This window comes from Anolis carolinensis, chromosome 3 (assembly GCF_035594765.1).
Source record: "Anolis carolinensis isolate JA03-04 chromosome 3, rAnoCar3.1.pri, whole genome shotgun sequence".
In the NCBI taxonomy this organism is placed as follows: domain Eukaryota; kingdom Metazoa; phylum Chordata; class Lepidosauria; order Squamata; family Dactyloidae; genus Anolis; species Anolis carolinensis.
Genome location: NC_085843.1, coordinates 114,278,765 through 114,297,026, shown reverse-complemented (window position 1 = coordinate 114,297,026; position 18,262 = coordinate 114,278,765). Strand labels below are relative to the sequence as shown.

At 40.1% G+C, this 18,262-nt stretch overlaps 1 protein-coding gene across 1 annotated transcript in view; it reads right to left on the bottom strand.

The window, feature by feature from the left end:
- LOC100553004 (interleukin-1 receptor type 1) overlaps window positions 1–16,522 on the bottom strand; it is a 28,421-nt gene extending 11,899 nt beyond the window's left edge. Inside the window, exons 1-3 of the mRNA XM_008116145.2 lie at window positions 16,273–16,522; window positions 3,461–3,527; window positions 1,335–1,551 (exon numbers count right to left, since the gene is read on the bottom strand). Coding sequence (XP_008114352.1) covers window positions 1,335–1,551; window positions 3,461–3,521 — 278 coding nt within the window. The 5' untranslated portion in view covers window positions 3,522–3,527; window positions 16,273–16,522. The remainder of the gene's footprint in view (window positions 1–1,334; window positions 1,552–3,460; window positions 3,528–16,272) is intronic.
- Window positions 16,523–18,262: the final 1,740 nt, after the last annotated feature.

The window sequence follows — 18,262 nt, the reverse complement described above, 5'->3', positions numbered from 1 at the left end:
AAGACTAGGAATTTGAACCAGGATATCCTAATCAGGATTCCATACTTTATGGACTGCAGGAACCCTAATTATGGGTGCTAGTTTTAGAAGGTTTAGACTTTTTAAAAACACCTTATATTATTGGCTCCTTCCATCATCATCTAATACAAAAACAGTTACTATGATGTTTAAAAAAGGAGAAGAAAAAAGAAGAAAAAATATTTCTTGTCTAGTCTAAAACAAAAGAAAAGTGAATATAGAGTATATAGAAAGATAGAAGATAGGAAAGTTAAGAAATAGAGATCCTGCTATTCTTGTCACTTACTCCCCTTTTTTCTTTTCTTGTTAATCTTACATCTCTATAATAGCGATTATGGAGCCAGCATGAGGTCCTAAGTTGGTTTAAACAGCTGATTTTAAAGTAGATATAACTTATTTTAATGTCTGTGTATATTTATAATTATTATGTCCCGGCATGGATTGCTTGCCATATATATGTTGTTATGTAAAACCCAATATTTTTTCTCTTCTTTTAAAAAATCAATAAAAAGGCTGCCACTCTTCTTCAATTAGTAGCTAATAAATGCTAGTAATTATTTATAACAAAATCAAATTATTACAGTATTAGATTTCTTTTTCAATTTTGGGAGGGTTTGGCAAATTTGGGAGGGAGGTCTGTATAAACCTAGTCGATTTGTCCATTTCTGAGTCCCCTCGGGGTGATAGGGCGAATTATAAATAAAATATTATTAATATTGTTATTATTGTGCCAGATCCATCATTTTTGTAATCCATAAATCTTGAGTGGGAATTTCTTCTTTTTTCCAATAATCACAAATAATGAAAAACTCTTCTTTTGTTTGGCGAATTTCGTCATTTTATATTTAAAGAAAGTATCTTTAGGGTCCTCATTCTTGTGATAGTAGATAATAATCCAATTCTTCTTCATCATGTGGAGTGGCCTACTGCTGTTGCTGAACATCTTCCTTATCCAGGATCTACTGAGGTTGCAGTTGCTTCTTGCCTTCTTGAATATTCTCTTTTTCCTTGGTCGTCTGATATTTTTTCTGAATCTAGGTCTTTTTTTAAAAAAAAAATCTTATAAAAATCCCAGGCCTTTATGACTGATCTTAACCAGTACCTTTGTTCTTTGTAAAATACCATCACTCCTTCTGGGTTTCTGCCATTGAAATCTGTAGCCTTTCAGGAAAAAATAATCTCTTCTGTCTCAAGGATCTCAATAATCCTTTGAGATCTCACTCTGTCTCCTAACCTCCCTTCTTATACTTAACTTGCATCCTTGGCAGCAGAAATTGCAATATTTAATCAAAGCCATCAACTTCTCATGAACTTACTTGATGACACATTGATAGCTTCCTGTATCTTCTAGGATTGTAGGAACAAACCAAAGCAAGTCTCCACGTTGATGGATCCTGGAGATGTTATTTGTTGTTATGGGTATATCACTACCATTTATGTACCAGGTCAGACTGTAGTTAGATGGCAAGGATCTTCTCGGACAGCGAATAACATAAGGCTCTCCTACAGGAACATAGGTGGGAAAGGCTACACCTAATAAATAAATAAAATTCATGCAATATGTATGTTATCATATCACTGCAACAAATGATGTAGTTCAAATATCTTACCAGAAAGTGTGTGTATAAGTATGTCAAAGTATATCTTTGAAAAAGAATTAAGTTGGTTTCCTTTATTGACTTTGCTGTAACACACGCTGATTGTATACTCTCGTGACTGCATTATCAGATATAATAATATTAAAACCCACCAGTTTTAAAGCCCCACATAATTTCATATTGCTTCTAGCTCACCTCTGCCTATTCCACTTTTCCTTCTTGCATTTTCCAATTAGCAATACTGCTCAAAATTTGCAGTTATCTAGCTAGTATAGGTTGTACAAGTTATCCAAAATTTGAGGGACCAGAAGGTTTTTGAGATTTCCATTATAAGAAATTAATATACACTTGATACACACAGCCTGAAGGGAATTTTATGTACAATATTTGTAATAACTTTGTGCATGAAACACACATTTGTGCATTTGTAATAACTTTGTGCATGTGTACATTGAACTACCAGAAAACAAAGGTGTGGACAATTGTGGCTTTTTGAGTATTTCAGATTTTTAGATTCTGGATAAGGGATGCTCAACCTGTAGTACTACCTCATCACTTTTAAGGCTTAGGTGGATAGAAAGCCATAATACAGTTTTCTATCTTAGATTGGTTTGAAATCACTGAACCTGAACCATCTTCTCTACACGTACTTCCTTTGTATCTTACCTCCTACCCTCCCTTTTTATACTTAACTTGCTTCCTCAGTAGTAGAAATTCTTATCAGAGGCTGAAGATAGTCTCCCAGCCTCCTTTTGCTCAAAAGCTGGAAATAACAACCTGAAATCCAAGATGCAGAGGACCTTGAAAGATGTGACTAACATCTGTTCTTTCAAGCATTCTCAAACATGCAACAGAGTATGCTAAAGTGTCTAAAATTGGAACTGGATAAATAAATAAATGTCACTCCAGATTTTAAAGTAAATACTTCCATTACTAATTCCCGTTCCAAACCAGGAGGGGGAGCATGCACACCATTATCTGGGTTCAGAGTTTATACTAAAGTTACAAATATTGTTATATAGTAATCTTACAGATAACACCATTTAGTGACAATATAATGCACTAAAAGTCTAGGAAACTAGTTTTGTGGGTTTTGGTTGAACCATGTTCAAAGTCTAGCTGCTACAGAAATTATAAAGTATTAAAAGCAGAGTATTGTTTTCCATTATTTTTTCTTGAACAGACCTCTGATATTTCACAGCCATGAAATGCAGCCAAAAACCATTCCCTGCAGCACTTCTGTGCATATTTGATTGGTTAATGACAAGAAATTTCACTTGGTTGTATAAAAGGAAACTATCTATTAAAGGACTGAGGGAGAAATACAGTATAATTTGTTCAGCATCTCCTCCAGATATTAATTTAAGAGAGCTTATTTTGAGTCCTTTATCTTTTAATACACACTTCGATGAACTTAAGAAAATGCCACTAAAATATGAAAACTTTGGCAAATGTATAAAAAAAGAATCAGTCTGTATGCGAGAAAAAGTTTTTTCCAAGGAACAGTAAGACCCCTGTGACCATGAAACTCACACCCAACTTTTGCTTATCTGTGCTGAAAGTGGAAGCTGGCCTCTCTAGAAATTTGCAAGGTCCTCCAGGCGATACTTGCCTCAGATGGTACCATACAGTGGCACTGGAAAACCTAGGAAACCTAGAGATCCCTTTCTAGGAATATCTAAATCCCCCAACACTATATGATGTGCTGGGATCAGAGGTGTTCAGTCATAGTGGTGGTTTCATGTAACTGTGGTCCAGCTGCATATGTGGAGGTCTTACTGTACATGGACACACTCATTTTGTGCAGATAATACAAAAAAAATGAATAAGAATAATTGACTTACAAAAGCTGAGTGAAGAATATGTCAAAGAGATCCAACAAGCCCACCACAAGGCAGATATCATTGTCCCCTGGAAAAGGAATGGAAAGGTATTAAAATATTCAGTTTTTCAGATGATCTCCACTACAGCTAACAAACGTATAACATGCACTAAGAAAAAGACAGAACTATCTGATCACTGAGTTAAGTTTGAGAGATAGTAAGAACAAGCTTGAGCTGAGATCCTGCTGGAATTATAGAATAGTATGCACTGAGAATGGGTTATTAAGAAGATGAGGAAACATCCAACTGGCTTGGGGTCCTTGGAGCCAAGGCCATGTCGTCATATAGCTTGTGCTGCCACTATGTTCTCAGTTTCCCAACCCAAGTGCTACATAGAGAAAAGCACAAACAACTTGCTGCACTCTTCCCAGGCTACTGTTGGTACTCCATCTTCACTAGATTATGTTTATCATGTTCTGATAAACTAAAAACTGACCACTTCAAAGCACACTATGACAACTCTCATTTTAAATACTCCCACTACATTATCTATTGTCATTGCTACTAGAAGTATTTCCAACTTTTATTGTATTTTTTAATGATTACTTTTGCAATATTTAATAATATCAACAACTGACTGGTTACCTAAGCAGTAAGCACTATCCCAACATAATCTGAAACTAGAGGTCCATCTGCACATGCATACTCCAGTACTGCAACTTGTCACAACAACATAAAACTGCATCAGGGAAAACTGTCAAGAGCACACAAAAAAAAACCAGAGGATTAAGGATGGAGGGTCTCAAGAAGAGTAAACAGGAGAGGAATAAATATCTGAATATCCTCTTGAAAAGCAAAAACAAAACAAAACAAAACAAAAACCCCACATAATATGGGGAGGGGATACACCAGAAGGAAGGCATACATGGGAGAAGGCATTACACTAGTTAAGATATTTTAGACTTTGGATATGAATACCACACAATGAACAAGCCTGAAAATATCATGATCACCCCTCCAACCAAAGAGAAACTTGACTTCAAATCTTCACCTTACTCATTAAGCAACCTTGCACTAGTCATCATTATTCAGTCTAGTTACCTCACAGGACTGAAAATATGAGCTTTTAAAGAGAAGGACATAATAAAAATATAGAATCCTAACAATACAAGTAGGCAAATGGCTTTTTTATCTTCTTTTTAAAATTCAAATAGACTTACATTTCTAAGTGTTTGTTACATACAGTGCACTATTTTCTAGCTAGTAGTATTCCATAATCATTTCTCAGATAATATATTTTCTTAAAGGGGGTCACAGTCTTCTATTTAAATAGTACATATAAAGGTATTGTAGGCTCTAAATTAATATCTGTTTCCTCCTTGTCTACAGTCTTATAGGTTCCCCTATGTACATTTTTAGATTAATTTTACATTGAGATGTTGGATCTTTGGTTGCCAATCGTTAACAAAGTTCTCTAAAACTTCTCTTCTTAAGAGTACAGTTATCTTATCCATTATCAAATGGCTTTTAACATATTTACATTTAATTTTCCTGACATGCAAAATTATAGCTATGTAGAACTAGGAAATTTTCCGGAAGCTCAGTGATGTTTAAACAACAGTTCATTCTTTCTGTAACACTCAATAATATATTCCAATTTTAATAAAGTAAATTTCCCATTTATTTCATTGCTGCATGTGCGCACACAGGCCCTTTCCACACAGCTGAATAAAATGCCACATTATCTGCTTTGAAATGGTATATATAGCAGTGTGGACACAGATATCCCAGTTCAAAGCAGATATTGTGGGATTTTCTGTCTTGATATTCTGGGATATATGGCTGTGTGGAAGGGCCCTCACACACATGAAATCATACTTTTTTCCCCTAGGGCCAAGATAACAAGAAGTTCTGTGCATTTCCAAAGGATTTTTCCAAGGACTCCCTCTATGCTCTTGCCAAAGAACACTTTCATGCCCAGGCAGTCAAAAAGAGCAGAAGTGGTGCTTCGGGGAAGAGAGAGTAGAGGGCCAGTGAATGTTTTATTTTTTTCCCAGGATAGACTAAGCTCTCGCCTTTCACCATACTACTCAAAAGGGGGAATGGTTCTTTTTTTTTAATAAAAGTTAAGGAACAGTACTTACATTGATGCATGGATAAGTCAGCCCAGGTTTTAGGATATCAATTTTTTTGCTAAGATTTCTAGACCAATCCACAAGTAAAAAGTAAACTAATTAGAATCCTTATATAGAATTATGTTGGTGTATTTACCATATATGGGTGAAACCAGGCATGTAGCTCAGAGTGGTCCGCGAAAAGGCCTTACATTTATTATTTAAACTGTTATGTTTATTCATATCATGATCTGATCACCATGCTCAATATATCCCATATGCATGGGGGTATTGGGATAACGATACAAAAGGTTTGCTAGGGTAGATCCTCTCCCACCCAGACTCAGCCCCCCCCCAAAGCAAAATCCCAGCACCCCCCCCCCCCCCAATCAAAATCCTGGTTACGGGTCTGGGTGAAACATAAGAAGCCATTAGTTTTAATTCAACTTCCCAGAATTATTACTTAAGTCTTTGCATCACAAATACATCTACAGGAAACACTGAAAAGATCTATATTTATCTCAAACACTTATCTTCATAATCTCAGCACCCTAGTCCAGAACAATACCAGTTCAAGAGAAACCATCCTAACATGATTCTGTTAAATTGTCAGATAATAAGCAAACACATGGAGGTTTGGATAGGATTTTTAAAAAATACACCCAATTTAGTGATGTGGTCTAGAGAGAAGCCAGCTTCATCATACCGATGGTCCCTCAGCTCAGTTTTGCCAGTAAACAGAAGGTGAAGGGAAGGTGTGTGTGGCGCCTTGAGGCCACCCGTGCTCCTTCCCTCTTCCCCCATCACATGGGGGTACTGGGACAAAGCACGTTGATGCCGTCCCTGCCACCATCAGACAGGGAAAAGGGTGGTAATGTACATTGCCGCATTGCCCTTTCCTCCATCAGATGGGGAAAATGCCCGAAAAACGCAGGTAGCTCGATTGGAGCTACTCAAAACACAGTTTACCTCTGGTTGTTGGCGAGGAAGCATCGTGCAATGCTTCCTTGCCACTTCGGTCATCAATGGGGAGAGTAACATGCATCATGTGATGGCATTTGGCAGGCCCATCTCCAAAGAGGAGCAAGGGGCCAATTTATACTTGCATGAAGTGGTAGAACAGGGCTGGGGATCTGTACGGACTGAAATTCACAAACAATATTAGAGCCAGGAATTATGTGTTTTGCCATCTAACAATGTCTGAAGGGTCATAGCCCTGATTTTACAAATACACAGCCACCTCATAAGCATATGTTTTCTCTTGGAAATTTTTCATGAAACACAGTTGATCTAGATCATGGATAGCAGAATACCAGGGCTACATCTATACAATTAACTGCAAAGCAAGGGCAAATGAGCTCTATGGTATATCGAATTGATTCAGGTTAATGCAGCCTAAAACTGCATTAACAAAAGTTGTGAGTCGGTCCAGCTTTTTCTTCAGACTCCAGAACAAACCATGACTTCAGGGCTGTGTAAACTGTTTTGGCATAGAACCAGCCACAATTGTTTACTTGGTCGTTCCCCGTTTCCAAGCTCAGGCAGCCCAAGGACCTACCTTCCCCCGTCCATCCAAGATGGCACCTACTTTCACCCAAATCATATCCTCCTGTATCCCTTCCCTTCTCCCCCATTGCTTCAGCAATAAAGCCTGTTGTCACAGGAAGAACACCAAATATTCTGAGACTGGGCGTTGCAGCAGTGGGACAGATGATCATTGGAAGATAAGATAGTCGTCCAGCTGGAAGTAAGAATCATAATACTCTGGATCAGCCCCAAGACATTGTGTCTTTTTCTCACCACTCCTAGACTAGAGGAGTATCTACACTGTAGAATTAATGCAGTTCAACATCACTTCAAGGACTCATGGTAGTTTTACAAGGTCTTTAGTTTTCTCTGCAAAAGAATACTAGTGCTTCACCAAACGGCAACTCACATGATTATACAGCACTGAGCTGTGGCAGCTAAAGTGGTGTCAAACTGCATTAATAGTGTAGATGCAACCTTTGCCAGAATATCAAACACAATCATGCATAATTTCAAAATCAGGAATATAATATACCTACCCGTATATTAAAATAGGGAATCAGGAAACTGAACACTGAAGAGGGAGGGAGCTAGAGATATTCCAACATTGTCACCTGAACAATTTGTAAATAATTTTCCACAATTCCACCCACTTTCCATCATTTTATTTCTCTAGAAATAAAAATAGCCAGAAGAATAAATGTGGTAACAAAACCATTTTTGTCCCAGCCAGTACAATATATTGGGAGAAAATATCCCATGACAGGGTTCAGGTTTTGTTTCTGTAAGGGTTTTGTGTGTGTGTGTGTGTGTGTGTCAAATTGTGACACAGATGTAATCTATTTCAGTTGTTAATAGCTTGGCCCTATTTGGAGAGAGGTGGAACTGAACTTTCTTCTACTGTTGAGAAACTGTTATTCAATGAATACAGCTAAATCAAAAATGAACATTTAATTGTATTTAATTTTACTTTACTTTCATTCCACCTTTTTCCTGACTATTTAGGTAGCAAAGAGATCTATACACACAAACATTCCCTTGGACACTGAGCTTTTATTGCCTATAACCAATGACATTTTCAGGAGTCACAAAATAATCTACATTTTAAATAAAATATCAAATAACCAAACATAACAACTTCAACTCCTAGATCAGGAAAGGGACTTGTGCACCCTTCAGAGTTGCTGAACTGCAAGTCTTAGCTGTCCTAGCCACTGCTGATGAAGAATGCTAGAAGATGTAGCGCAAGAGCTTTTGGAAAGCTGCCAAGACAAACAGGGCAAAGTTCAAATTTTAATCAAATGATAAGATAAAAAGGAAAACAATCTTTGGCAGAACAAATTTAAGTTGATGAAATAGCATATGGGAAAGAGCTTAAATGCTTAAGATCTCATCAGACGCAGCCCCCCTCCCGTTTCTATACACGTTAAAAAAACTTTAAAGACAAAGTCCCACGGCATCAATCATACAACGCAAAACAACTTCCAACAGTTGTTTGTGGGACTCTGTCTTAAAAATGTATAGAAACTGAGGTTTTGGAGTCAGGGAGCAAACATCTTCACAGCTCCTAATTCGTGCAGAAACAGCTTAAAGACACTTATTTTAATGTAGGATGGGAACTGTCAGGTTCCCTCTTCTTAGAGTGTTGTAGTGGTGTAAAAGAGAGTGTGATTGTGGGTAGTCTTGAAGTGTGCCTAGATGCTTCTTTACTCACTCGTGTGATAGCTCAGAATGCAGAGGATTACTGTAGAAACAGAAAAAGTACATTACTTGTGATGGGAGTGAAGATGTTATCTGTTTTCCTTCTAAACAGAACAGAATGCTACAATAAAAAGACAATTTCTCCCTGCTTCCCCCCTCCTGCCCCAATAGGATGAGGTCCACAGTGTTAAAGACAAAATGCATCATTTTTCCTAAGACCACCACAAGCAATAGCATTGTTAAGAGGGTGCTCAAACCATTTGTGCTAGTGGGATACTGCTATTTTCCTAGTCACTGGGGATAAGAAAAACATCAAGATACATCACTACTATTCAAGTAAGGAGAATTGATTTTCCATTTCTATGTATGGTTGTGAAATTGGATGGTGAAAAATACTGAAAGAAAGGAAAACAACTCAATGTGGTACATGAGAAGGGTTTTACAGATACCACGACAAATAAATAAGCCCTAGAGAAAATAAAGTCTGAAATCTCTTTAGAAGCCAAGATGACTAAACTGAGATTGTTGTACTTTGGACATATAATGAGAAGACGTGACTTGCTAGAAAAAGCAATAATGTAGGAGAAGGAAGTAGCAAAAGAGGAATATACCCAATCTGGGAAGCCATGGCCTTGAGTCTGCAAGACACGAGCAGGGCTGTTGAAAACAGGGTGGCTTGGAGGTTTCCCATTCATGAGATCACGATTAGTCCAAGTCAACATCAATTAACAACGAAGAATAAGAGAGCAGTATCAGTGTTGGCTTACTTGCATCTATCTAAAAGGTTAGTGACTAGGAAGGTAGGGACAGCATTATATTAGATCATTAGAGGGCTGCAAGAGAAACAACACTCAACTGTTTGAGACAAAGTGTGAAAACTTCCAGATCCTTTCTGTTAGAATGTACAGTAGATACCCGTTTATCCAACGTTCTGGGTTATCCAACACAGTTAGCCTCCCACCTGGATTCACAGCTGTTTCTCTAGGCAGCAAGGACTGAACTTTTTATGGATTTAACTTTCGACAATGTTGTTACTGTGAGTTCATTTTATGCAATTCTATGTTTATTTGTAGTCAATTTGTTAGTAGCCAATGTTTTTGTAGTCAGTGTTTTCAATACATTGCAATCTTTTGGTGCTAAATTTGTAAATACTACATAACATTACCATGTATTGAACTGCTTTTTCTGTTGATTTGTTGTAAAACATGATGTTTTGGTGCTTAATTTGTAAAATCATAACGTAATTTGGTGTTTAATAGGCTTTTCCTTAATCCCTCCTTATTATCAAACATTTTTGCTTATCCAACGTTCTGCTGGCCCGTTTATGTTGGATAAGTGAGACTCTACTGTATATATGGAGGGCATGTAGTGCAAGAAGTTGTTTGGACTGATAGAAGAGAAGCCAGGGTTTTACTATCCGGATACATCCCTAGAAAACATGGCTTAAGACTGGATTAAAAGATCCACACTCTCACTTTTCTCCATAAACAGGGAACTACAACTTCCCCATTAGTAGAACAGTAATCCCGAGTAGTCCTTTTCCTAGAGTGAAAACATAGACGTTTATTATTGGATAGCATAGGATAGGGTTAACACCCCTGTGGTGTTTGTTTTGCTGTCTGTGCCCCTATTTAAAAGATTTTACCTCACTTTCTGTCCCTGTGATAACTGGATTTTGAAACGTTTGGCTTGTTATGGAAACAAGGATTGGTGAGAAAGCTTCAGTAGAGACATGTTTTCCCCGTGATAACTCTTTCAGGAGTGAATTTTCCTTCCTAGAGGTAGATTTATCTCACTTCCTGTTGTCTCATCCCTGTTCTTAACTATGAGTTGTATGTAAGTCGGATGTTTGTAACTCTGGGACTGCCTGTACTAGAAATCAACTTTATACAGGGCAGTGTAGAATATTTAATAACTAATCTAAGAATAGAAAAATCTTTCACCGCTGTCATGCACATTGTTATACCTGAGTCCAAAATGCCAAGTGAAAATATATGTTTTTCAAATTAATGTAATGCAATGTATTTTATGGTGTTATATTTTAATTTTCATGTACTAGCCTTGGTCCACATGTAAGCCACCCCAAGTGCCTTCGAGGAGATAGGGTGGGATATAAGAATAAAGTTATTATTATATTATTATAAAAGCCTCACACAATAACTGGCCTTCAGAATGATCATGGAAAATTCTATTCATCTTTCCTTTCACAAAAAAGGTGGATTCCCCGCCTTTTGGGGAACAGGATGAAACCTCTGTATGAACCTATGTACATCTCTAGTGGTTTTGCAACTCAGCTGTGTAAAGCGGGACTGGTATATTTTAAGCAAGTTTAGTATACATGCTGCCAGAATTAGAAGAATTATAACACTGATTTTTCTAGAAGAAGATGCTTGAGGGTTGAATATTCAATGCTCAATCCTGAAGTTTAGATGTTGACTCAGGAGTATTTCAAAATTTTCCACCATGGAGAAATCCTGGAATGCAGTCCAGACCAGCAAAGCACATTGCCTTCTCTGGGGACTGCAAACAAGCAACATTCCACAACCCATAACAGTTATTCTGACTCTCTTTCTCATGAACTGGTTCACTGTCCAGCCATACCAAGTAATTCACAGTGAACTATTACCTAAACATTAGGGTTTCTCCTATATATGACTTCTATTCTTTCCTATGAAAATGTCTGTGCCACATACATAAGTGTTGAGACCAGTTATATTTTTTGAAAGGGTCCTTTTTCCTTTCTATTTTGTGTGATTTTTTGAAAACTGTGTTTCTCTTGGCTGAAAATATACAATCATCAAGAGTTCAAAAACTCTTTGCATGTTCTACCCTATCTTTAGTGTGTTTACTCAATTTTCCTCCAGAATCCAAAGTATACCGGACTTTGTTTTTCAAACATGCATGGGGAAAAAGGCATCAATGACCTGACTGCTTAGGAACCAGTTCTTTTTGCACATGTATATATGAATAGGCATTGTTTGTGCAGTGAATCCTCAGGGTTACATTACTTTTCTGTTCTTGTATTTGTATCTCACCTTTCCCCTAGTTTTAACATAGTTTTAAAATTTTACAAAACAGAAAATAAGTGATTAAGTTGTAGAAAGTTAAAACCAGGTTAAAAATAAACCAAAAAAACCTTCAGATAATAGAAAAATCAGTACATTAATTAAGTGTGAAGAATCTTGTTTGAACAGGTATTCACTTGGCTATAGGAGGGTGGCAATCTAACCAACCTGGGAAGGAAGTTTCAGAGTGATGACCCTAACTAGTCATCCACTGGGGCCCCTTCTACACTGCCCCTACATCCAGGATCTGATCCCAGATTATCTTCTTCTCCCAGATTGTGTAGCAGTGGCGACTCATATAAATCCAGTTTAAATCAAGATAATCTGGGACCAGATCCTGGGATATAGGACAGTGTAAAAGGATCCTAAGAAGGCCCTCTACTGTTTTCTAACCAGGTATGTCTGTGAAGGTGTAAGGCAGAGAGAAGGGCTTCTACAGCAAAACTCTAAACACAAACAGGTACATCTGTGAGAAAATGATCCTTCAGATAACCTGGATCTGAGCCATAGGGTGCACCCACATTGGAGAAGCAATGCAGTTTGATCTTACTTTAACTACCATGGTACATTGCTATGAAATCCTGCGAGTTGCTATTTGGTGAATCACCAGCGCTCTTTGACAGAAAAGACTAAACACCTTCTAAAAGCCATAACAGTTAAAGTGGTGTCAAACTACATTAATTTTACAAAAGCCAGGCCCCTTCCACACGGTTGAATAAAATCCCACATTATCTGCTTTGAACTGGAATATATAGCAAGGTGGACTCAGATATCCCAGTTCAAAGCAGATATTGTGGTATTTTCTGCCTTGATAGTCTGGGTTATATGGCTGTGTGGAAGGGCCCCCAGAAACACAACAGCAAACAGTGGAGCTGGTTCAATGAGACAGTTGTGCTTCCTGTAGCCAGAAGAATCTAGTTGCAGGTCTTTGCATCAGCTGACTTTTTTTAATTATCGTGTCAGAAGCGACTTGAGAACATACTGCACGTCACTTCTGGTGTGAGAGAATTGGCCATCCACAGAGACATTGCCCAGGGGACACCTAGATGTGTTACCATCCTGCTGGAGGCTTCTCTCATGTCGGAGAGCTCACCCCATCTCGCAGATTCGAACCAGCAACCTTCATGTCAGCAATCCAACCTTAAGGTCAGCAGTTCAGCTGTCACAAGGGTTTAACTCACTGCACCACCGTGGCTCTGAAGCTGACGTTGCCAAACACTTTTTTGAGATAGCCCTACGAAGAATACATTATAGTAATCCAACAGCCATATTTATTTATTTATTTATTTATTTATTAAACTTATATACCGCTACTCCCAGTTTGGCTGGGAGCGTTTTACAAAAATAGATTAAAACAATACACTTGGCTTTAAAATAACAATAAAAACAATAAAAACAACAATAAAAGCAACAATAAAAACAGACATAGCCCCGAGGTTTTCACCCATTGAAAGCTTATATAACTAAGGCATGTTCTTGTCTTGGCCAGATCACATATCTTAAGAACCATGTGTAACTGCCTGGTACACAAGGTTAGCTGTGAAAATGCAGTTGTGGCCACAGCCAAATCTGAGATTCCAAGCTCAGGGTTGAATCCAAAAGCATATCCAAGCTGTAGACCCACATCTTCAGGATGAGTATAACCCCATCTAGCACCTAATGAATCCCTATTCCCTGATCTGCCTTGTGCCTGAACAGGAGCATTGCCTTCTTGCCACAAAGTTCAGACATTATCCCATTCTAACCCAAGTCTTGAATCTCAATTGACACAAATGCACACAAATTCCACACCCATTCATCTCATCACAAGGCAAATTCAGGGTTTCATAGCCTGGATATAACCAACATATGCAGGCAAACCAGATCCTGAGACATTGAAACTGCTCTTTCCAAGAAAATTAGAAAACCACTTTATAATGAGGGACTGGTGTCCTTACGTTGTCCCAAGTCAGATTTACAACTGCATAACTGTTGCTTATTCACATTTATGATTGTAGTATCATAAAAGTTCATGGCAGGGAGGTTGGACTAGATGTCCGTACGGTCTCCTTCCAATGCTATGGTTCTTTGATCTTTGCCACAATCATAAATGTACTATACAAAATCCCAGAATACTTGTAAAGTATCTATACAAACAATCATAAATGTCCCTGAAACGCTCCTTAAAAGCCAGTCAGCCATCCTGCTTGATGGAGTTCTGTGGTGCTGGTGAGCTCTGCAGGGTGCTGCAGGACTAGACCAACTTTCTCTTAATGGTGCAAGAAGCAGGAGCCACGGAGAGACTTGTCACAGCTCTGCCTCACTGGCACTGATGGATGAGGGTTGGCTATGTCATCTGACAGTACCCTTCTTGCCAACACCACAGAACTGACATTTAAGGTGAAGTTCACACGTCAGATCAGGAGCTGAGCTATGATAGCTTCACTACACCTCTGATCTTTGCCAATATTTTTTTCAAATACTTTGTAAATATTGATTTTTGAAGATTAAACAAGTCCACACTGCCATATAGCTCAGTTCAAAACAGATAATGTGGGACTATTCAGCTGTGTGGAAGGGGCCTCTGATGGGCACCCAGAAAATACATTGAAAGGTGAGCAGATCATGAATACTCTCTGGGGGGATTAAAGAAACAAAGATGCCCCTAGAAAACTGATAGCTATAGGAAACATCTCAATATGAAGATATACACACACACACACACAGAGAGTGATTATTATGAGTGGGGGAAGATGTGAGCAGGAGCAAGTGCAGTTTTTGATCACTAGATTCCAGGGACTAGGGTTCGAATGCCTAGCAGATTCAGAAACCCACCGAAAGTCATGCTATCTCAGCCTCAGAGGAAAGCAATGAAGCCATGGGTCGGGAAATGACTTAAGGGGCATAACAACAAAGAATGCCATGGGATCCAAATGAACCATTTTCCAATTTGGGAAACTTTGTATTTGCTCAGAGGCATTTGCCTGGAAGGTAGGTGCTTCTACACCAGGCATGGGCAAACTTTGGCCCTTCAGGTACTTTGGACTTCAACTCTCACAATTCCTAACAGCCAGTAGGCTGGGTTGCTGTGAGTTTTCCAGGCTGTATGGCCAGGTTCCAGAAGCACTCTCTCCTGACGTTTTGCCCATATCTATGGCAGGCATCCTCAGAAGTTTTGACGTATATTGGAAACTAGGCTAGTGAGGTTTATGGAAGGTCCAGGGTGAGAGAAACAATCAGGGCCAGCTAACACCTCCCAACAAGGAATTCCCCCAGGCAGGAATCAGCCAGGCTTTGATGCTGCAAGGCTTTTCAATGCTAATCAATGTGATTAAAGGTACTTGCCTCAAACAGACAAGAGTTCTTTCTCCCACCCTGTACCTTCCATAAACCTCACTTGCCTTGTTTCCAATATACCTCTGAGGATGCCTGCCATAGATGTATGCAAAACGTCAGGAGAGAATGCTTCTGGAACCTGGCCATACAGCCCGGATAACTCACAGCAGTCCCGTGATTCCAGAAAGTCTTTGATAACACAGCCAGTAGGCTGTTAGGAATTGTGAGAGGTGAAGTCCAAAACACCTGGAGAGCTGAAGTTTGCTCATGCCTGGTCTGCACTGTTGTGTTAATGCAGGTTGACAACACCCCTTGCAATGGCCTGGCTTTGTGCGACAGAATCAGCGGAGTTCTAGTTTGGTGAGGCACAGCACTACAAAGCGAAAGACAGGCATGGGCAAACTTCGACTCTCCAAGTGTTTTGGACTTCAGCTCCCACAATTCTGAAGTCCAAGACACCCGGAGAGCCGAAGTTTGCCCATGTCTGGCTAAAGACCTTGTAAATCGACCACTCCCGTAATTCTGGAACATGGAGCCAAGGCAGGCAAAGCGGTATCAAACTGCATTAATTCTACGGTCACCCACAACGACGAAAGCGAGCGCTGCTGTTCCATTGAGAAAGTCAAGTCGGGGCTGGAGCGTGCGAAGGGAACGTTCTCAGCCCTGGGTTGTTGTGCATTTTCCGGGCCATGTTCCAGAAGCATTCTCTCCTGACGTTTCGCCCACATCTATGGCTGACATCCTCAGAGGTTGTGAGGTAGATTGGAAAACTAAGCAAGGGAGGTTTATATAGCTGTGGAAGATTCAGAGAAAGAACTCTTGTCTGTTGGAGGTCAGCGTGAATGTTGTAATCAATCACCTTGATTGGCAATAATTGCCTTGCAAGCTTCATTCCTGCCTGGGAGAATGTGAGCTGCCCCCGATTGATTGATGTCTGGAATTCCTCTTTTTTCAGCTCTCAGCTCTCTTTGCAGGGAGCACCAACTCCTTTTGGGAACACGGAACGAAATGCAGTAAAGCGGGACGAAATCGCGGGGGGAAGAGGGAGGGTTCCCTGGAAAGTCCTGTCTCTGTCCAACGAGGGCAGCCCCGGGTCCCGGCGGTGACTCACCTGGTGCCTGGAAGCCCGGACCCTTCCCCGCCAGTCCGAGGGCGCCGGGGCTCCGCTTGGGAGGAGGAGGCAGGCCCTCGGCCCTCTCCGCCTGGTGCCCGCAGCGCCTCCAGCCTCGCCAGCAGGCAGACGTTCACTCACTCGCCCTGCTCTGGCCGCAGGCGGATCCGGCAGAAGGCGCTCCCAAGGCACGCCCAGCGGGGAGGAGGAAGAGCCGGGAAGGGAGGGGAAGAACTCTCCCGCCAGTCCTCGCCTGCCGACTCAGGGCCCTGGCTTCTCTGATTGAGACCCTTTGGGCGCATCTACACACAGTGCCGGATTGAAGACGAATGAGGCCCTGTGCTGATGAAGTTATGAGGTCCCTCCCTTGGCCCTGGAGGAAGTGAGCCTACACCGCCTGCTTTGTGGCCTATTAAACATCAAATTAGGTTATGATTTTACAATTTAAGCACCAAAACATCATGTTATACAACAAATTTGACAGAAAAAGTAGTTCAATACACAGTAATGCTGTGTAGTAATTACTGTATTTACGAATTTAGCACCAAAATATCACGATGTATTGAAAACATTGACTACAAAAATGCGTTGGATAATCCAGAACATTGGATAAGTGAGACTCTACTGTAGTTAAAATCACACAGTCCAAAAGCCATTCCGATTGTAATGTCTAGTCTCAAATAAATGTTACATAAAAGGTAAGTAGAGTAAAGTTCCCTTGACATTAAGTCTAGACATGTCCGACTCTGAGGGTTGGTGCTCATCTCCATTTCTAAGCCGAAGAGTCAGCGTTGTCCATAGACACCTCCTAGATCATGTGGCCAGCATGACTGCATAGAGCATTGTTATCTTCCCACAGAAATGGTACCTATTGATCTACTCACATTTGCATGTTTTCGAACTGCGAAATCTGGGGCTAATAGCGGGAGCTCACTCCGCTTCTCAGATTTGAATCACCAATCTTTCGGTTGCCCTTTTTAATCCTGTTCCCTGCCTCCAGCAGCAAATAGAGGTGAGTAATACATTATTATTATTATTATTATTTACTTGGAAATGTAGTTTTGCAACCTCATTAGTCTTCTGTCCAAAAGTCCAAGTGCTTCGTCAAATTATATCTTCCAAGATTCCATAGCCTTTAGCCATGGCAGCTAAAGTGGTGTCGAACTGCATTCATTCTACATTATAGCTGCAACCATTAGTTGACTTGCCCTTTGTCTTTCTGATTTCAGCTGATCTACAACCTCTTCATGTGGCCCTTTTGGCACATGATGGCAGGCCCCATCCTTGCCTTGAAACAAGAAACAAAGCAGCAAAACTGGGCAAAAATGCCCCGTGTGAAAAGATCCTTAGTCCAATAACAGTTGTGTTTGGCTTCAAGGAAACATAGTTCTGTATTCCTCTGCCTGTTGGTTTCAAAGATTGAACACAGACCAACACTCTTTGGCAGAGAAGGCTAGAGGGCTTATAAACCTACACAGCTTGCAGGATTCCATAGCTTTGACCCAAGATGCCAAAATGCATTAATTCCACAGCGTAGATGCATCTCTTCCTATGGTCAGCTGCCCTGCTCACATTTGGCAGACCCAGGTGCATCTATACCAGGCATGGACTTCAACGCCTCCAATTCCTGGCCTCATGCCTTTTTCTTAAGCGGCTGAGGGGGAAAAGGAAGGTGCCTGAGGCCAGGAATTGTGGGCATTGAGGTCCAAAACACCTGGAGAGCCAAAGTTTGCCCATGCCTGGTCTGCATTGTAGAAGTATGCTCCCTATTCCTGCCTCCAATAAGCATTTGATGGCAGTATTTTGGGCCTGCAGAAAGTTTATGATCTTCAGAGAGCTGAGCATTTCATGTAAGGAGAGCAGGGGTTGTTTGATGTTTTGTGGTTGATTTTACAAGCAGAAAGGCACGGTAGAAATGACTACTGTAAAAAAATCACAAGGGAAAGAATGATAGTTAATGATAGGCTTCTGGCAGATCTGGCTTTGCTCC